Here is a 21,557-nt window from a genome sequence, read left to right on the forward strand (position 1 = left end):
ACTAGTTGTTGTTGTTTTGACTTATATGCTGCCCCATAGTACTAGAGCATTCTCTGGGCAGTTTACAATATAATTATACAAGCAACACTTTTCCTCCCCCCCCCCCCCCAGGCACAGGTACTCATTTTGCTGACATCTTCAGAAGGATAGAAGGCTCAGTCGACCTTTGGCTGGCTATCTGAACTCGTTGATATTGAATTCAGGTCATGAGCAGAGGCTTGACTGCAGTACTGCAGTTTAACCACTGAGCTACAAATGTATACAATGTTTCATTTCATGAAGCTCCTGCTCCCAAATCTGTACATACTATACATGCTTAGTCTTATAAGTAGGTGGTTGTTTTTCCATTTGAAAGGCTTTTTTTGAGGATCAGTATTTCAACCCCTGCAGGCTCAAGTCGTTCCACATTTTAAAAAGTATTTTCTTTCAAAATAAACAAGACTGATCTTTTCAACTGATATGGGCTATTTTAAATATTTGGGCATTTATAGCCTCCTATTTCTGAAGGTGGAATCTTTTTAAAAAATCAAACACACTTTTACCAAACTTCACAAATTTGGCCAGAGCAAAAGCAGGCTACTGCGATTGTGCCAAATCTGATGCTGATCTGAAGCCCAATGTAAAGTTATAATTTTTGTTTTCCCCAACCCCCTTTTAGAATTGCCTTGTAGAATTTGTGTGCCAGCACAAATAGCAGTAGTAGTAGTTCAGTCGTTTAGTCGTGTCCGACTCTTCGTGACTCCATGGACCAGAGCACGCCAGGCCCTCCTATCTTCCACCGCCTCCCGGAGTTGTGTCAAATTCATGCTGGTTGCTTCGATGACACTGTCCAACCATCTCATCCTCGGTCGTCCCCTTCTCCTCTTGCCTTCACACTTTCCCAACATCAAAGTCTTTTCCAAGGAGTCTTCTCTTCTCATGAGATGGCCAAAGTACTGGAGCCTCAGCTTCAGGATCTGTCCTTCCAATGAGCACTCAGGGTTGATTTCCTTTAGAATTGATAGGTTTGTTCTCTTTGCAGTCCAGGGAACTCTCAAGAGTCTCCTCCAGCACCACAATTCAAAGGCATCAATTCTTCGGCGGTCAGCTTTCTTTATGGTCCAGCTCTCACTTCCATACAACACTACAGGAAAAACCATAGCTTTGACTATTCGGACTTTTGTTGGCAAGGTGATGTCTCTGCTTTTTAAGATGCTGTCAAGGTTTGTCATTGCTTTCCTCCCAAGAAGCAGGCGTCTTTTAATTTCGGGGCTGCTGTCTCCATCTGCAGTGATCATGGAGCCCAAGAAAGTAAAATGTGTCACTGCCTCCAAATCTTCCCCTTCTATTTCCCAGGAGGTGATGGGACCAGTGGCCATGATCTTAGTTTTTTTGATGTTGAGTTTCAGACTGTTTTTTGCACTCTCGTCTTTCACCCTCATTACAAGGTTCTTTAGTTCCTCCTCACTTTCCGCCATCAGAGTGGTATCATCTGCATATCGGAGGTTGTTGATATTTCTTCCTGCAATCTTAATTCCAGCTTGGGATTCCTCCAGTCCAGCCTTCCGCATGATGCATTCTGCATATAAGTTAAATAAGCAGGGTGACAATATACAGCCTTGTCGTACTCCTTTCCCAATTTTGAACCAATCCGTTGTTCCATATCCAGTTCTAACTGTTGCTTCCTGTCCCACATATAGGTTTCTCAGGAGATGGATAAGGTGGTCAGGCACGCCCATTTCTTTTAGGACTTGCCATAGTTTGCTGTGGTCCACACAGTCAAAGGCTTTTGCATAGTCAATGAAGCAGAAGTAGATGTTTTTCTGGAACTCTCTGGCTTTCTCCATAATCCAGTGCATGTTGGCCATTTGGTCTCGAGTGCCTCTGCCCCTTCGGAATCCCGCTTGTATATCTGGGAGTACAAATAATATCAGAAAAAAGAGGAAAACAGTGGGAGTGGGGAAAGGAACCAAATGATAAATGCACAACCCAGAGGAATGAAAGTGAACAGTTACACTGTAGGAAGTTTGTATAAATGTGTAAGTTTGATACTTTATGATACCCAGTCCTCAGTATTGCTTCCTGCCCTCCTGGTGAGGTGGTGGGATTGTAAATACCACCTTTTGTTTTGGTCTGAAAACCCCGAGTAGTTGGCCTTTGTACTGTACCAGTTTCACAAACAAATTCATGACAATAGAAAAGTGTTTTTTTTAAAACTTCCTTGTTTTCCAGTTACCTACCTTTCTATGGAACTTGTTGGATTTGCTTCCTGAATGCCAGTAATGCAGAGCCTTGGCTCACAAACCTAATCTGACCCACAAGAAGAAAAACTATATGGATGTTTAGCTGACTGTTTTGTCTGCTGCAGGGACAGGCTGGTTCACTCTTAAAGACTGTGATCAGATGACACACTTGCTGGAGTGAACCAGTCGGCCTTCCATGTCCCCCTGTCAAGGGCTTCTATTTCTTTGGTGTTGGTAGGATTGCTCTGGCTTCATTTGTTTCCAGTGTGTGCAATCGCTGGAACTAAACAAAACACAAACCTTGCCTGTCAATTTGCCAATATCATGAAGTAGCTTAAAAAGAGAGGCACTTCAGGATAATGGCAAATTAAGCATTTCCTCTGGTCTGTGGAGAGGGTCAATAAAGTGATTTTTAAGTGTAGTAGAGCAGCATATACACTGCACTGCATCTCTCATTAAGTCACTCAGATCCTCATTAAGACGCTTTGCCCCTCGGGGGCTCAGAGATGCCAAGATATGGCTGCAACCCTTGACTTTACAGTACAGCCTCCAGTCTCCTTTCCATTATGAAAAGGTTCCCTAACCATTGCTGAAGCCCATAGTGTACTGCTTGGTCTTCCAGGAAGATCAAAATCAGCCAGCCCCACTGTCAGGCAAAGGGGCCGATGGACAGAGCTACTCTTCCACTTTTGCAAGCAATCCTACCTGTTGGTGCTCTTTCATCTGAGAAGTATCCTGAAGGCAAAGACCAGTCTATCTGACGGCTGACACCATCACTGGGCATCTCCTGTGGTCCACACCTATTTTACAAATTTTATAGGCAGTGACAAGTTCCATTTTTTGAAGAAGGGCAGAACAAAAAGCTAAATAAATAAGGTGGGTAGGGGTTGCTATCCCATAACACTGGAAAGGCTACACATTCTCCCTCCCTGGTTTAGCCCAGTGGAGCAACTCCAAGCCTACTTAAATTATTCCAAATGGTAAACATATGTGGTGTCAGTTAAAAGGGAAGGTATGGACTCTAGTCTAAAGGGCCTTGGGGGCAAACCTTATAGCACTGGTTCTTAACCTTGTGTTACTCAGTAGTTTTGGACTGCAACTCCCAGAAGCCTTCACCACCAACTGTGCTGGCTGGGGTTTCTGGGAGTTGCAGTTCAAAAACATCCGAGTAACAAAGGTTAAGAACCACTGCCTTATAGCATGTATGGGATATTTTTTTAAAAAATGTAGCACCACTGCACTGCAGAAAAGAAACCCTGTCAGAGGGACAGATGCCATGACACAGGGTCCAGGGTAACATTAAACTAGAAAGTTAATAAAAGTGCTAGAATGAGTGAGGTAAAAATCAATAAATACACACACAACCATGGAAATATAGGCATCTTTCGAGAAAAGAATGGCATGGAGGTCAGCAAAGGTGAGCGATGAGATTAATTGCCTGGAGCAGAATTTAGAGTCCTCAGAGTAGAATATTGGTGGCCAGATCAGAACAACAGTGGAATGGCTGTCTTCAGAGGAGAAAACAGTCTATGGACGATAATTCCTAGACTGAAATAACTGTCCAGGAGGAAATGAAATTTGAATGATAGCATCCAGAGTAGAATAACAATGGAATGTTGATATGCTGAATGGCAGAATAATTCCTAGGATAAACAGATAGTGAAATCCACCCTGTTAAGAGCAGAATGTTAGAGTTCAGAAAAAGTCAAACATTGTTGGAAGTGAAATAACAGTGGCATGCCAAGCCTACCACAGGGCAGCCATGGCAGTCACCCCACACCAATACTTAGCCTCTGCATGCCACTGACTGTCACTGCCTATTCCTCCTGTGTAATTTTTGGCAGCAAAGTAATATCTTTTTTGCACATCCCTGGATTTTGTGTATTAGACAAGAAAGTGTAATTGTACAGTTGTAATTTCTCCCCTGCCCATTAAATCCAGTTTTACAGGAGCACTGGAATTTCTCAGTAATCTTACTACATTTGGTCATCTACTTTTGTATTTTTTACTACAGGCAGTTGTGTTCCTGTGTAAACATTCTTTATCAAAAGTCTAACTGGTGGCCAATTGAAATCTGTTCCGCTCAGTGTGTATTGCTTTTGTCTCTCAGTATACTGAAATGTTTGCTTCCTAACCTGTAGTCCCCACTTGATTTTTAGTAAAAGGAAATCTGTGGTCTCCCTCTTTTTGGCCCTAAAAATGGTGGGAAGGATCTAGGGATCCAAACAGACTGCCTTAATCTTTCCATCAGAGAGGAGTTGATGGATTCCATTTTTTTTTTGTAAAGAAAAAACTGTTGAACCTTCTGTTTGAGTTTCTTGGATTATTTTCATCAGTAATCGTCACACAAGTTGAGACAACTGTGATGATATAGGCATTATTAAATTACATATATGTCACATCACAATGCAACAGTTCATTTGCTAAGTACATGTTTTGGTATATGCAGTCACACCAGACATGAATGTTTTGCTAGTTCAGCGGGAAAAGGTCTCGTTTCCTGCCGGGATTGTACAGGACATATCCAAGATACTGTATGTTGTTGCCTGAGGCAGAAAAGCAAATTACAACCCTGCCCCCTAGAGGTAAAACTCCACGGTACTAAAGCCTATCAACCAGGTCATTTTGGAACATGAGACATAAAATCTCATCACCTCTTTTTCTTCCTGGCCGTCAATTCAATAGGAAGGAGCACTTGTGAGGTAAAGTGCTTTCTCCCTGAGTTACGACGAATCTAAAACTGTGTACGAGATGGTGCCCTGGCCCCGTCCTGCCGACCTATTTCGGCAGCCAGAGCTCGAAAACTATTTGGCAGAGAGCGTCTCTGAGAATGCACAGAGTGCTTCTTCCCCGGCCTACTGACTGGCCACGATGTGTTCCGAGGCAAGCTTTCGATGCTAAGGCATGGCTTCCAGGAAAAAAAAGCACGGCTTTCGACAGCGGTGACGGAGGCGCGGGTGCCAACAAGGCGGCCTTGGCTCCTTGCCGGCCAGGGAAAGGAGCTGCTCCCCGCCCGCCGCCTCTTGCCTCTTCTGGCTCCCGTTCCCGGTGCTGGCACGGCCCCCTGGGTGCACGTAGCCTCCGCAAATGCCGCCGCCGCCGCCGCTTGCTGCAGCGACCAGGACTGGCGGAAGCCTGGCCGCCCTCCGCCTCCATGTGACGGGGCGGAGAAGGAAGGAAGGAGCTCGCCAGTAATGGAGAGAGGGGACCAGGACGGCGGGACGCGGCGGCGAGGGGCCAAGCGAGCCGAGGAGGACGGGGAGGAGCGGGGGAAGGATGGCGCGGGCGAGGACGAGGAGCAAGGGCCGGCCAGGGGACGCTTCCGCCGCGGACTCGGGTAAGGACTCAGGAAAGTCCGAAGAGGGTTCGAGTCTTTCCCACCTCCCACCCCCCCACCCCCGGTTTCTCCCCGCCGTGGACGGGAGGGGGTCGCGACCGGGCAGCTCGGTTGGAGCTGGGGGCGGGCAGGCAGGGGTGCACCGCCTGGCGCCTCTGCACACCGAGGGGTCCGGAGCTCAAGTTTCCAGTTGCCAAGCATTTCCATTTCCCGCCAGAGGTGATCGGCGTGAGACCTGGAGGTGGTGTCGCGTGGTGATGGAAATGCGCTCTGCACATGCCTAGAGAACAGCCGTGTGTACGACTCCAAGAGTTACTGCTGGGGGTGAACGGGTGGTTTCTGAGCGGACTAGCCTTGGGAAGACTTTGGGTGCTGCCCCCCCCCCCGCCTGTCATGGCCAGTGATGATGTTTCCTAGAAGGTTTGGTGGGCTACCCAGCGGCGGCCCATCTGCTCCTTGTCAAGCTGGCCTTGGGCTTGGACAAGGGACGGCTGCGTGGATGGGCCCGGGCAGGCTCAGCGACACTGCTAGACTTCCTGGGAAGTGTCTTTTCAGCCCCTTTGCTCTTGGGCTAAGTTGGGGTGGGAGGCGAGAGTGTCTCAGGTGCTGAGGGTGATGGCCGGAAGCAAGCCTTGCATTTGGGCACAGGCAATGGCTTCTCGGTGATGAGCTGGGCCTCCCCTACTCTGTGGTGTTTCTCTCCTTTCGTACAGGCTAAGCAAGCCCTGGCCTTGGAGTGAAGCAGATCGTGTGTGTGCTCTGCACCTGCCGAGTTAAGGCCAGACAGGACTGGACAGATGGTGGCCTTGGCTGCCAGGCTGCCTGGGAGTGGAGTGCAGTCTAGAGACTTGGGGGGCAGGGAGTTGAGGAGGGGCGCCTGACCTCTTAACTCTCCTTAGAAACCCTTTTGTGCCTTTGACATCCCAAGCCCTTTTGGGATTGTTTCCTAGGGAAGAACCCGGAACGATGCACTAGGAAACAAGTTTCTTGTTGCGAGTGGGAATGGATGATGCTAGTAAAGGAGCACCTGTTTGGCAGGATCCTGTACTGACACCACCGGTGCTTTTTACCCTGCAGCCCTGGGTAAAACCAAATGGAGTTTCTGTTCCCAAATTGACTCATCCAAGGTAGTTCAGCCAGATGCGGTCCTAAGTGTCTACTCAGTAGGTGTTCCATGGGACTTACTCCTACATAATTGTGTTCTGGATTGAAGCCTCCATGATGCACCATGGGTGCAACTGATTTGCAAGGCTCTAGGGTGCCAGAGTAGGAGTATGGCACTGGCAGAGATTTTGGAAAACTTCTCAGGGTTTCCTTGTATAGCATCACCTGAGTTATCCGTTCTGCTGCTTCAGGGCTGTCCTTTCTCTTCTTTTGACAATTGCCACTGGCTTATGGATTCAGAGGGACTCCTCTAATTGTTCCAGGTACACCCTGACTTGATCCTCTTTTAAAATGGGCACCAGTGCTTAACAAATAGCTACACCAGGGCAGACCCAAGGTTTGACTCACCTTTGGCTTTCTTCTTCATAGCCCTGTGGTAGAGATGCTGGCAAAGTGAATATCTTTACCTTGGTGAGGGAAGCTGACAGTGTGATCTGGTTCTTTGTCGGCGCCTGATAGCTCCTTGTTTTTGGCAGGAAATGACAAGAGAGAAGGTTCTTTAGATACAAACTTTTTATTAAACAAAACTTGGTGGTTTCTCAACGGCCACCTCAGTGGGGTAAACATGTTCAACACCAACAGGAAAATCTGCCCACAACAAGGGCAATGTTTCTTCATAACTGTTTTTCTTTAATGGAAGGCCTGTCCAAATCACTCCTGGTCCGTTGGCTTTCTCAAACAGCCACTCCTCACCGCACATATCGTCCCGCGGCAGGGACGACGAGACCAATCTCCTTCGGGTGGCATCTCATTCGACTGAACTGGTCCTGGTCAGATCATCTCCTTCCAAGGACCCTGTCCTTGAGGGTACACTAAGACCATCCGTTCTTCTGGCCCTAGTCCTCCTATGATCGGTTTTCCTTCTTCCCTTTTTATCGTCGTTGTTCCCCACTTTCATAGCCCAATCCTTTTGTGCTATCTTAACACTCTCGTTTTTCCTTCTACCTCCTGCCATTCTTCCTCTAACACCACTACCTTTCTCCTTTCCCCTGATTTTTCCCCATCCTCCGATGTTGAGAAGACATCTATCTCCCTCCTTTTTCCTCTCTCCCACTCCTCCCCCTCTTTTCCCGCCTTTAACGCCTTCATCCTTTCTATAACTTTCACTACCTCTTCCTTTCTTGCCTCTCTATCCCTTTCCTCCTCTACAGACGTATGAGGGGATGGCTTACTCCTCTTCTCTTCTATCCTCTGGTTCACAGGCAGTCCACCAGAAACAGGCTTTTCTCCAGTCAAATGGATTGTACTCAGGATTCCACCTTATCAGAATTTGGAAATACTGTACTGCTTTCTAAAGTCTGATAGGGTGCAGTTTATGAAAAAAAAATATCAATCCCCTATCCTAAGGGACTTGTCAAAGATTCTTGGATGGGTTCATCTTCACGATTCTTTCTCTTTCTTTCAGTTTGCAGCTTGATATGGAGAGCCAAAGAACATCTGTTCTGCACAGAGTGGTCAATTTTGCCCCTGATCCTCTCCCTGGTAAGGCTGGATTTTGGATGGCATAGATTTTTCTAGCCCTGCAGGGCCTGTTCCTATTTCCTGTTTGGGACTGTAGGTATTAATGTCTTCCCTTCATCTTCCCAGCCAGACAGTATGACAGGCAGACGACGGAGCCAATCAGTTTCTACCTCTCAAGCCTGGAAGAGCTGCTTGCCTGGAAACCGACCAGTGACGATGCTTTCAACGTGTCCACTGTGCCACTGGCTGAGCGCCTGCCTCCCTTCCACAGCTCAAGGCCCCGCACTCTGGTGTGCCATGATATGAAGGGTGGCTACATCGAAGACAGGTTGGAGCAGGGATAGGTGCTGAAATGGGAGAGCTTCCTGCTATGCAAGCCATAGTTGTTTCAGACACAATTAAGTTGACCTTGGTTGGGAGGGCTGTACCCTATTTCAGTTTATCCGCACAGATGTGAAGACAGATGAAGGTGTGTTCAAGGTACAAGTAGCATTCGTTATACGGGCCTTGTTTCTATGGCCCAAGGCATCTTACGGTATAATTAAAATGTAAGGACAGTTTTAAAGGATACATTATAAATATTAAATCATGTTTGAATCTGTTACCATATTAAAATGTATTTCATATGTTCAAAGCATTCCACATACATTTTCCATTATTTAAGTAATCCTTACATCAGCCCTGTGTGATAGGCCAGTGTTATTTACCTCTGTGTTGGACTGATAATGAAAAGTGACTTTTTTATTGTGGTTCCCAGAATTCTTCAGCCATGCTGCCTCTATGTTTATGGAAGTTGTAAAAAGTACCCCCCCCCCCTTTTCTTTGCTGGAGTAGGAAACTGGTGGCCCTCCAGATGGTGATGACTTACTGCTCCTATGATTGCTTACCATTGGCCAAACTGGTAGGGACGGATGGAAATCGGAGCCCCATAGCAACTGCAGAGTCACAGGTCCTCCATCTTAGACTGTCTTATTCTAGAAGATCCAACAGAACCAACAGCATTATGTCCCCTGGTGGCGTAGGCAGTCCGCCAGGGTTACCAAAGCTATATCCAGTCTCCAAACCGTTCTGTCAGCTGAGTTTCTGCTTGGCTTGTTTGTGAAACAAGTAGCTGTGGCTTAAGCAAACTTCAGAGGAACTTCTAGAGTTATTGCAAAACTTCTCGTGGGTGGATAGTAGCTGGGCCTCTGTAGCTGTAGGGAAAAAAGAATCACTTGGGTTGGCTGGAGTACGATCCAAAGGCTGAAAAAGTTTCTTTTTGGGCCACAGTTTCCAGAATCTCCCAGTCAGCACAGCCAGTGAGCATACTAGGTGGGAGGTTCTGGAATCTGCAGTCTGGAAAAGTAGGATTTCCCAGCTCTGCTGTAGGTGACTCCATTGTGCTGTGCGTCTTGTGCTGTGCTGGGTTTTGCTAGGTCTCTGCCCTTCCTGTTGCTGGCAGGTTCATCCAGGGCACAGAGGTGCGTGACCCCTACGTGTTCTACCACTGGTGCTACATCGACATCTTTATCTACTTCAGTCATCACACAGTCACCATTCCACCAGTGGTCTGGACGAATGCCGCGCACCGCAATGGGGTCCTTGTACTGGGTGAGTTTGCAGAAGGGGGGTGGGAACAGAAGCATCCATTTGGCTGTGCCGTCTCCTAGCGCCTCTCCTGCTCACGTTGCTCTGGGCCTGCCGAAGGGAGGCTGTATTCGTAGCTAGCTTTCCTCCCCTTCCCCGTGCTCAGCTGGAGAGGTGATCTCACTGCCTTTTCAGGAAGCCTTCATTCACTGCACTCTTGTAAAGTATCTCGGGCTGTCAACCTCTAGGACTGCCTTGCAGTAGCTTCCCCTTGTCTGGGAGATGCTGGCCGTTCCCACAAGCCACTCGTGCTGCTCTCTGGCTCTTTATCACTTTGGCTCGTAGGGGAAGCAATGTCTGACCCCTCTGACAGTTGAAGCCAGGATGTTGCTCTCATGTTCTGCTTTGGGCTTCCCAGGGACATGTGGTTGGCCTCTGTTGGAACAGAAGACTGGACAAAACGGGTCTTGGAGGTTTTCCTATCTTCCTTCCTCCTGATGCAGAGAGCTTTAGACGCAGGCAGGAGGTGAGTGACTCAGTCTCGGTCTTTCTTTCCTCTTCTGCTCCTAGGGACGTTCATCACTGAATGGACAGACGGTGGGAAAATGTGCGAGTCGTTCCTAGCGGGCGAGGCAGAAGCGTACCATGCTGTGGCTGAGCAGCTGGCTGCCATTGCACAGTTCTATCATTTCGATGGCTGGCTGGTCAACATTGAGAACTCCTTGAGTGTGAGTTATATTCAACCCCCACCATGTCCCCAATGGCTTTGGATTAGTGGCCCAGGTCGACTAATCCAAAGCCAAGATGGCTTCTGCAACAAACGGAAAGGTGGCCTTGGAGCAATTTCCAAATAATCAGCTCTGTTAGTCTCTCCCGGTATGTGGCTTTACAGATTGATCTGTGTTATAAAGAAGGGGGGCATCCTAGAGACATTCCTGCTTTACCAAGTAACACCCTCTGCATGCATGAAGTGTAGGAAATTCTATCATCACATTAACATTTTTGCAGCAAATTGTGTCTCCAGAACAGCCCCTGAAAGCTTACATGATCATCAGTACCCTAGCCTTTAAGAGGCTACAGGACTCTTCTCCTGTTTTAGGGCTCAAGCAGGTTCTGTAATGAAGAGAGGAAGGAGGCTGGAAGCAGCCGCACTGCCTGAATCCTGCCCACCCACTGCTTCCCTTCTGCCCCAGGCAACACAGTCGTTCTGCCCATCTGCTGCTTTCCTCTGTGTTCTCAATGATCAATCCATCTTTCCTTTGGCTTTCATGAAAACATAATGTGGCCGCTATGTTCAGAAATTAGAGAAATTGATCTTCCTTTATCCAAAGATGGGCTGAAATATTTAGTATTCCTGCCTGCTAAGTTTTTGTTTCCTGGTGATGAGATTGTTTCCTTACTTCAAAACTTTGCTTGAAGGATGGGTTTTCTGAAGTTCTGCGAGGTGGAAAGGCTAGAAATCTCTTGGCAAGGGGGAGAGCAGGGGCTGAGGCAGAAAAAGGAGGAGAGGCTGCTAAGAGCATAAAATATTCAATGAATTTACCGAGCTGAGTTCAGTAGCCCTTCTGCTATGGCTTCTCTGTGCTTGAGGTAGGTTGCCTGCTCCCTGCTCCCCAGCACAGTGGCTGATTCATTCCGTCCAGTGTTCACTTGTTACCTTTATTGAAGACGAAGAGGGGTGGGTGGGAGGGTGCCACACGGCTCTAGGAGGTGTGGGATGTCAAAGGTAAGAGCTCATTGGTGCTTGTGCAAAGGTTGTTATCACTCTCTGCGTATGAGCAGAATCGGCTTTCTCAAGGTCTTTCTTGGAAAGGAGATGGTATTTATTAGGCTTGTGGAGGGAAGAGTGGATGGGGGTGAATGCTGTTTCCACAAGGCTTTCTCCAGGATAGCCACCAGGGAGGGTCCCGCTGCGCAGTCAACACCTCAGCTAGAAATAAATTGGTAAAAGGACTGCCATTTAAATCCGCCTGTAAGTGAGAATTTGGGACACAACCTTGCTACCAAATAGTTTCCCTAGAACCCAGCCTCTGGGTGACGGAGGGTGCTGTTTTTTTTTCCCCCTGGCAGGTGACGGCAGCGCGGAACTTGCCCCACTTTCTGCGGTATCTGACGACCCAGGTGCACAAGGCCGTGCCCGGAGGACAGGTGCTGTGGTATGACAGCGTCCTGCAGAGTGGGGAGCTCCGGTGGCAGAACGAGCTTAACGAGTTGAACAAGTGAGTGATTGTGGCCACCCACCACGGCCACACAAGTATGGAGGCAGTGAATATGAATCCGAGCCTAAGTATCGGGGGTGGCGGCGTGGGGGGTGGTTTTGTCAGTTGACGATGCCTCCACCCACACCCTTTTGCGTCTCTCCAGATAGACGGTGATGTGCTGTGGCCTGAAAGAGCATCCATTAGGTTAGGGGACAGGAGGTCAGTAGGAGAGGCACTGTGGGCTTGGCCTGAACAGTCTTGCATTAAAATCCCTGCCCAGCTCAGAGCCAGTGGCCGCCTTCCAAGCCTGCCGGACCTTCCTTGCTGTGGAGTTGTGAAAATAAGACCGAAGAAACTCATGTTCTCAGCCGCACGTTTCTCTGAAGGAAGGACACGGTGCTCGTGTCAGGTCAGGTCCTCACCTGGACCTTGATGAGCAGCCAGTCAGTCAATCGACCGTTATGGCTGTCAGGGCTGGTCCCTATTGTTTTACTGCTTATTTATTTATGTATGCATTAGATTAGAGATGGGGGTATTCATATACAAACAGCCCCCCCACAGGTGGAGATAACGAGGGTCCGCCCCCCAGGGGCCAGACTGACCAATGACGATTCCGCTGCTGCCGCCGGCTCCATGCTCCCTTCCTATCACTCTGTTGCTCACGATGGATTAGCCACTCTTCGACCTGGCAGAGAGGCTCATCCTCCCGCCTCCTGCCAGGAGTGGGTAATCCATCGCGAGCAACAGAGCGATAGGAAGAGAGCATGGAGCCAGCAGCAGCAGCAGCGGAATCGTGATTGGTCAGTCTGGCCCCTGGGGGTCGGACCCTCGTTATCTCCACCTGTGGGAGGGGGCTATTCATATACGAATACCCCCATATCTACATCAGAGTCACATTCTGTGTAAGACATGGGAAATTTTCCTTTTCGGACGACCACTCCCAGAGTGGCCTGGCCCCTCCTGGCTTGCAGATATTTAGGAGTTGTCATGCAAAGAAAAAGAGAGAGTAATGTTTCCCATTTCTGCTGACCTTCCTCCCTACTCTTATGTTCACCAGGTGGGGATATAGGTTGAGAAGGTATGACTGGCCCTTGATCACTCAGGGAGCTTTGTGGCTGGGCGGGGTTGAATCAGGCTCTCCTTAGCTCTTGTCCTGGCCCTCTCACCAGGATGACACCCATCAGCATATTTTTTAAAAAATGCTTGGGACACTGCTGGAGTCTCTCTTTTCTAGTCCATAGGCCAACCACAGGGATGCTGGTTGGATATGCAGAAACTGGTAGATGCTAACACACCTCACAGGCCAGGACTGGTAGGGTTTCATGCTGTCTGAGGGGCACCTGCCAGGGCCCACTCTGTGGTCTCCCAAGGCAACTTGGAGGGCCTGTTCCTGAGCATTTCCCTGTGGGTGGCAAGGCCCACTATTCTTTGTTCATGGCATTCAAAGTGCTCGGAAAAGTTCCCTGCTTGTTTTGCAGTTCCCGGCATGGACACTGCAGGTTTATCCCTTTGTCCTTGGATGTGTTGGCAGGGTTTACTTTGATGCTTGCGATGGGTTCTTTACTAACTACAACTGGAATGAGGACCATCTCTTGCGGACGAGAGAGCTGGCCGATGACCGAAGGACTGACGTCTATGTTGGGGTTGACATCTTCGCGCGTGGCATTGTTGTGGGGGGTGGCTTTGACACAAACAAGGTAGGCACAGGCCTGGACAACTGCTTGAGTGGGCGTGGGTGTGGGTGTATTGTTTCAGGGTGAATCTTCCACCTCTCTGAGGTGAGCCAGAGCGACAGGCCACATTGCTTGCAGTGTCAGTGGGGTTGTTATTGCAGCTTCTCTCTCCTCAAGAGTGCGTATCAGTCCTCAGGGATGGGCTGATTTGGGAGCTCAGATCCTGCGGAGAAGGGGAATGTTTAGTTTTTGGGTGGCTATCCCGGTTAGAACCCCGCATGACTGTGGCCTTCTGAGAGCTAAACCTTTCCACCTTCTCTTGGGTGTCCTGCCAGTGGAGCGGGTTCTCCCCTGAAATCCCACTGCCAGCACGTTTTGTGGGTGGGGTGGGGTGGATGGGCCACCCTCCAGAATCCCAGAAGGCAAGGCAGGGTGGGAGTGGTAGCTGTTTTGTTCCTTGTGTCCCTGCAGTCTCTGCAAATGATTCGGGAGCATGGCCTCTCTGTGGCCATCTTTGCACCTGGCTGGGTATACGAGCACCTTGGCCCAGGCAACTTCTTGAACAACGAAGACAAGTACGTAAGCTGTGTGGGGCTTTACCTTAGACCCTTTCTGCAGGGATGGGCAGAGAGGTCCTGTTCAGTCATTAATCCCTATCTGTCTGGTTGATCTCCCCCCGCCTTATCTGGGCCTGGCATGAGGGGGGCTTCCTGGCACCCATGAGTGGGGTAATGACCCCCCCCCTCCATGATACCTCTCCTCAGGTCCTTGATGTGGAGTACCTTTCAGTTGTACAGTGGTGAGAAAAGCTTCCCAGTTGATGTCCTCTCTTCTGCTTTTAGATTCTGGGGCCTGCTGTCGGAAATGCTGTTCATTCATAGCGTTGGTTCCCTCCCTTTCTGCACCAGCTTTAGTCTGGGCATGGGTCAGAGGCTCTTCGACAATGGACAGGTATGGAGTTGGGGAAATAAATGGTGTTCATGCGGGAGAATGAAACTGGGAGGCGAGGGAAAGAGAGAGAGAGAGAGAGGAAGGAAGGAAGGAAGGAAGGAAGGAAGGAAGGAAGGAAGGAAGGAAGGAAGGAAGGAAGGAAGGAAGGAAGGAAGGAAGGAAGGAAGGAAGGAAGGAAGGAAGGAAGGAAGGAAGGAAGGAAGGAAGGAAGGAAGGAAGGAAGGAAGGAAGGAAGGAAGGAAGGAAGGAAGGAAGGAAGGAAGGAAGGAAGGAAGGAAGGAAGGAAGGAAGGAAGGAAGGAAGGAAGGAAGGAAGGAACTCACTGTCTAATCTCTCTCTCTCTCAGTCTGAACTGCTCCACAAGAAGAGGAGAGTCATGAACATGACTTTTTGTTCATTGGCAAAAAGTCACAATATGAATAGAAGCTGTCATTTTATGCCTATCATTGGTTTTGTGCCAATCACTGAAATGCCATTCCTGTTTTTAAATATCTCCTGATTGATGGGTGTTTAAATGGATAGGCGTCTAGCAGGATGATATTTCTAGCCCTATGAGTTTTTGGATTGCTTGTGAACTGGATAGAGAGCTGAGGCTCGCTTTGTTTTTCCCCCCCAAGTAGAATAGGACTGTAAGTAGATTCTTGAGCCTCAAGCCTTGTTTTTACCAGCAGAAATAATAACATTCTCTAGGCCTTGGAGCCGAAGCGGGAGAGGGAGGGAAGACAAATTTCCTTTTCTTGCCCCCTTTGTTTCCTTTCCAACCCCCAGGAGTCCAGAGGAAAGAGATGCCATGTGGACCCTAGGGAGGACCATGGCTCAGTGGTAGAGCCTCTGCTTGGCCTGTAGAAGGTCCCAGGTTCCATACTTGGCATCTCTAGGTGGAAGGATCTGGGTTGTAGGGAAGGGCTTCACTCTGACTCCCCAGAGAGTGACTGCTGATCAGAGGAACTGGACAGAGAGATGCTCAGACCTAGAATAAGACATGTTCCTTATAGAAGTGATTCTCTCTCTCTCTCCCCCCCCCCCCATTTATGGCAGTTTTGTTTTGCAGCGCTTTTTGTGTAAATGTGTAAAGAACAGTGGCAACACATTTTAGAGTATTCATGCACTTAGCCATTAACCAAACGTATGTGAACCTCCTCTTTTAAAGCCTTATTGAAGTGATCAAAACCCTTAGCAAAACTACCATTAAAGGCAAAATGCAAAAGGTGACTTTTCTGGAAAACAGTAAATAATTAAAAGTATTCTGGGCTCCTGAATAGCGAAGTACAGTGGTGCCTCGCTTAACGATGTTAATTGGTTCCATTAAAAAATCGTTATGTGAAAACATCGTTAAGTGAAACACAATTTCCCATAGGAATGCATTGAAAACCGGTTTAATCTGTTCCAATTGGAACAGATTAATGCTTGCAATCATTAGCCCACCTCCTGAAACCTATGCAAACTTAATTTGGTGTTGTTCTGAGTCGTCGTTAATTTTTGGTGATTTTTTTTTATTCTCCATTGAAAGCCTTTGAACGGACCAAAAATTAACAACGACTCAGAACAACACCAAATTAAGTTTGCATAGGGTTCAGGAGGTGGGCTAACGATTGCAAGCATTTAAAACAGGTTTCTGATGGTCGAATTCCAAAGGATCTCCTCTATGGAGAATTAGTGCAGGGAAAGCGCCCCAGAGGGAGACCACAACTGCGATACAAGGACATCTGCAAGCGAGATCTGAAGGCCTTAGGAATAGACCTCAACAGATGGGAAAACCTGACATCTGAGCGTTCAGCCTGGAGGCAGGCGGTGCATCACTACCTCTCCCAATTTGAAGAGACCCTTGCCCAGCAGGCCGAGGCAAAGAGGAAGTCACAAAAGCAGCAAAACCAGGGAGCCGGACAGGGGACAGACTGGATTTGTCTTCAGTGTAGAAGGGACTGTCACTCTCGAATTGGCCTTCTCAGCCACACTAGGCGCTGTTCCAAGCCCTCCATACAGAGCACGCTACCATAGTCTTTCGAGACTGAAGGATGCCTAACAGTTTAAAACACTTTTACAGGAGCGAAAAAGGGACATTGTTAAGTGAAATTCCCCCATAGAGAACATCGTTAAACGATGGGGGAAATCCCTCAAAGAAACCCATTGCTGTGTGAATTCATCATTGTATGAAGCAATCGTTGTGTGAGGCACCACTGTATTCTCTCTTTGGGGAATACTAGTGTAGCCCGATTGTAGTAGTGTGTCAGTATTTGGCTGGATACTTGTACAGCCTTCAGTGGATCTTTCTGTTTTATTAGGAGAGCAGGACAGAGCCATGGTACAACCTGAGCTCTCAGGAGATCCAGCCGATCTACACCCACCGGAAGATGCCCCGCGGTGGCTGGCTGAGGACCCGGTGCTGCCTGCAGGAGGCCTGGTGTGGAGGCAGCTCCCTGTTGCTGGAAGGGGCCATCCCTCCCAAAGCTCATGATGTCACCGTGAGGTGAGTGCTGGCTGAGGTTGCAGAAATCTTTCGGATCAAGTGTGAAGAGTTGGGAGTAGAATCTAGAGGGATTCTTTGTCAAAGATGGGAAATGGCCCCTGTTGCCGTTGAAGTGAGCATTGCCTAGTAACAGGTGGATTTTGGGAGAGTGTGTCAAGCAGGATGGGGCAGGATGTGGCCTTCTGGATATTACTGGAGCTCAGCTTCCATCAGTCCTACCTACCAGAACCAATGGTGAGGGATAGTGGCAGTTGTAGTTCAAGAACATCCCGAAATGTACGTGTCTCTGCTCCTCCAGTATAGAAGGTCTGTGCGCCACTTGTGTACTGCCGTGTGGGCATCCTTACCTGTACCTTTGGCACCTTCCATATGGGTTTATGCAAGTCTTCAAAAGAACCTCCTCATGTTCTAGATTTGCTTAAGTCAGAAATGATTTCCCAAGACTGGAACCAACTTTTCCTTCCATCAAGAACTTGTAAACGATATCTCCTCTTGCTCTCTTTCTTTCCCTGCCAACGTCATCATTCGGAAACTCTTGTTGTGAACCTCCTCTGTGCTAAACTATGGCAAATGGCTCCAGGCTTACTCTCCTGTTGTGCTGGCCAGACACTTTTTTATTTGGTACAATAGGAGTGTGAAACTGCACCGGGGGGGGGGACGACACAACACCCAACAAACCTACCAGACAGAATTGGGGTTGTTTGCCTTATTAGTTTGGGGTATGTGTCCCTATTTCCAGATTCTTCCTTTTCTGCTCCCTTGGGATTTGCCCAGCCCATAGCCCAGTCAGATGGCCAAGATGGCTCAGGGTGTCCCATTTCCCAGTGATGGCTGGTGTCCTAGAGCTGCAATCCTAAGCATCATGTCTTTTAAATAAATTGGACTGAAACTTAGTCATTTATTACTTAGTAAATTTAGACCGGCTGAAAAGACCCTGATTTCTGTGAACATTGTGTTCACCAAGCCTTTATTCTTCCCTTCTAGCAGATGGTTTTTGAGATCTGTATACTTAATGATTTAAAAAATGTATATCTATTGATGACTAAAACACCAAGTCAGTGCTACTGTATGTTGAGCAGCTGGACTATGAGCTAAAAATGGCTGTGTGCTCCCCACTGGCAAAAAGAGATGGTTGGCAGTAGGAATAAAACAGATCCTAGAGCAGACTTATTTCAGTCACAAATTGCCTGAAAACAGCATTTAAGTTTGCAAACGTGGAGCAGAATTTTTTGATCAGGGCAGTGAATTTGAGTCCAAAGCCTGGAAATATGAAATGCAACACGTGAGGAGAGAAGACTTGCAGGAGAAGTGAGTTGGGAGAGAATATAACTATCATTTTGGGAGAATAATAACCTAAGATGGAGCCACTAAGAGTGGATGTGGAAAAATATTCAAAGAAAATATTCAAAGAAAGGCTGTGGCAGGCCATCGCCTTTCAAACCTGGCTTTATTCGCTTTTGCCAGATAGGCTTCAGAAACCTAGTTGTGCGAGCCTGAAGCAGAGAAAAGCTGGCCATGGAGGCCACTGATGTAACTCATGGGTCATGTTGTCCAGATGTGTATTCCCATTGCTTGTCTCTAGCTGCTGGAAGGGAAGGGTCCCTAGAGGGAGCCCACCGGATACACATCGGCTCTTTCCACATGATTGAAACTCCTGTGCAGTCACGTCCTAAAAGGCATGTGGGTACCAAAGTTCCCTACCTCAGGCCTTCTTCCTTCAAGTGGTGGAAATTTGGGCTATTAAGAAGAGGTGGGAGGGGTGGGCCAGCAGCTGCTACCCCAGTCCTCTCCCTCCTATGACTGGCATCGCAAATAGGCAAATGCTCCAAATAGAGCTTCTTTAATCCTTGATCACGATGTGACACCAAGTTAGTCACCCTTAAGACTTTGCAGACATCTTCCTTTCTGGAACGTGCGATGGAACGTTTCTTTTGCAACTCATCTGAATGGGTCCTCTTTGTGGGGGGCTGTTTTCAGAAGGGGAAATAAAAGGCAAAGAATGACTGGGATCCTGAAGTGGACGAGGTGTGGATTTTGCTCAAGAGCGGGTTTTGGCAGGGCTGTTTCCCAAGAGAAATTTAAAGTGGCGGTGGGGAGGGGGGAATGGTCAATTTCTGTACCAAAATTAAGCTAGAGAAAATACTGGGGTTTTAATGGTCATCGGAGAGGATATTTGGCTGTGGTCTTCGTTGTGTAATGAAGGCGGGTCAGTCCACATTAAGATGGTGCAGCCGAACTCAAGGCCTCTTAAGTTCCAGTTGTATGTGCTGGTGAGGTCCTTCAGGGAGTGAAGAGGTTTAGCCCTCACCTCTTCCTCTGTGCCCGTTGGGCCTCCATCCTCAGCACTGCCAGCTCTGACCAATGGGGTGCCGACAAGGTCTGGGCATTCTAAAGGCCTTCCTTTTGAAGTCTGTGCTGCCCGATGCCTTTGTCCTCTTTCTGTCTCTCTTCCTGTCTGTCTGGTGCTTTTTTGGGGGGGGGGATCACCAGACTGTTTTCATTCCAGGCACCAGCCCCTCCTCGAGTCTACCTGGCCTTAATTTATAAACAAGCCTCCCATGCGGTGACCTTTGCTCCAGAATTCACCACACGCCAGCTGCTCTCCCCCTCCTGCTGCCAACGACTCTCCTTCACCAGGTAAGGTAGGCCTGTCACGGTCCTACCCATGGGTCTGTCTGAATAGCCAGGGAAGGCTTTCAGTGATCTCTAGGTTCCTTCCTTCCTTCCTTCCTTCCTTCCTTCCTTCCTTCCTTCCTTCCTTCCTTCCTTCCTTCCTTCCTTCCTTCCTTCCTTCCTTCCTTCCTTCCTTCCTTCCTTCCTTCCTTCCTTCCTTCCTTCCTTCCTTCCTTCCTTCCTTCCTTCCTTCCTTCCCTCCCTCCCTCCCTCCCTCCCTCCCTCCTTAACGGATGCATTTCTTCCATCAGGCACGACAGCGCATAAGCCCTACCTTCTCCACACTCCTCCTCCCCACCTTGCCCAGTTACTCAGAGGGTGTGGACGCCAGGGAGAGCATGGCTGGCAAAGCCGGTGAGTTGGACAGGGAAGGAAGGAATGTTTAATTCTGATAAGGTGAGCTTTGCCTCTGGTGTCCCCGATCTGTCCTCTCCCCTCTGTCAAATCATGCGCCAGCCTTGGGGAGCACCTGGTCCTCAGCCCAATGAGCATCCCAGCCCAACATCCAGAGGCCCACTGGAGCTTCGCCCCCTTACGCATGCCATCTTTGATCTTGTTTTTGCTTTTGCCTTATAAAGCATGTTTTTGCTTTTGCCTTATAAAGCACAGAGATGGCACTGTAGGAACCGGTGGCCAGGCTTTGTGGGGGAGGGTGCGTCCATGCCTGGTAGCAGAAGAGGGTGTGGAGCCGGCAGGCCTTTGTAGTCAGCCAGTTGGACACATCCACTTCACTGCCTGCCTTGCCCCCCACAGATGCTATGAGCTGGAGCTCCAGAATTCCTTCTTGGATGAGCTTTCCATAACTGTGACCCGTCGCCAGTCTGGTCAGGAGAAAGAGGTGTCATTTTGCCTGCCGCCTGGGCAAGATCTGGGTAAGGAGGCAGGGGAGAGGGGTGGGAGAGAACCACGGAAGTCCTGCAAGGTGCTGGTTTGGAGTTCAGTAATTCAGAATGTGCAAGAATTACTGTTTTGGATCTTCCTGAAACTCCCAGCCAGCCCAGTCAAGAGCCATGCTGACTTGGAGATCCAGGGAGGGTCAGTACGAAAGGACGGCTTTCCCAGGCTCTGGGGCAGCAGAGATGGCTGCTCCTGTGGTGGCAGGGAGTTCTCTCTGAGGCCTGTTAAAGTGACCCCGCTCTACATCTGAGCTGAGCCAGCAGAAAATTCTTTCCCCCCTTGCTTTTTTCTTCCCACCTCCCTTCATCCCACATTGTATCAACTCTACAGTATTGCTTGCATGCAGAGACTCCTCCCTCCCTTTGACGCCCCATCCCATCTTTCTTCCATAGGTCCTGGATGCTGATGCCTTGCACTCCCCTCTCACCCACCGATGCTGCCAGTCCAATGTCGCCCATGGATGTTTCCCACGTTCACTGGCAACGGGCTTCAGCTGGCCAGCTCTCCCTCAGCCTCACTTTGCGCTGGACTTACCCTGCTCACGAGGCCACCTGCTTCCGTGTGCACTACCGGAGTGGGTCATGTGCTACTGGTGCTGAACCTCCTCTGCTCTTGATTGGGGAAGCACATGCTCCCGTGTACCGCGTGACTGAGCTAACAGTGCCTGCAGCTCATGCCTCGTCGTCCTGCCGGCTGGAGTTTCTGGTGGAGCCAGTGCCCGATGAAGGTGTCCAGGTAGAATCTGCAATTGTGGGGGAAATTAGTCTTCATATACTCTGACCCGAAGCTACCCAGCAGCACTCAGTGAATTGATTTCTGCTTGGGTTTTGTTGGCTAAAGCCATTTCCTTGACTAAACAAGGAAGTCCCAAAGCTATGATATTTCCAGCATTTGGTCCAAGTTACTTATTTGGGCTGCATTGCCTAAAATCGCTGAGCCGGCAAT

At 48.8% G+C, this 21,557-nt stretch overlaps 1 protein-coding gene across 1 annotated transcript; it reads left to right on the top strand.

Moving 5' to 3' along the window:
* Nucleotides 1-5,039: 5,039 nt before the first annotated feature.
* Nucleotides 5,040-21,557, top strand: ENGASE (endo-beta-N-acetylglucosaminidase). Its single transcript, XM_078384272.1, is given in 17 exon segments — nt 5,040-5,559; nt 8,129-8,205; nt 8,311-8,512; nt 9,626-9,774; nt 10,321-10,478; nt 11,821-11,969; nt 13,483-13,648; nt 14,096-14,199; nt 14,467-14,575; nt 16,858-17,042; nt 19,533-19,655; nt 19,920-20,069; nt 20,469-20,559; nt 20,561-20,587; nt 21,005-21,016; nt 21,018-21,356; nt 21,358-21,557. Coding segments are annotated over 17 exon segments (2,547 nt in total). The 5' UTR covers nt 5,040-5,116; the 3' UTR covers nt 21,421-21,557.

The sequence above is a fragment of the Pogona vitticeps genome, chromosome 2 (assembly GCF_051106095.1).
Source record: "Pogona vitticeps strain Pit_001003342236 chromosome 2, PviZW2.1, whole genome shotgun sequence".
NCBI lineage: Eukaryota > Metazoa > Chordata > Lepidosauria > Squamata > Agamidae > Pogona > Pogona vitticeps.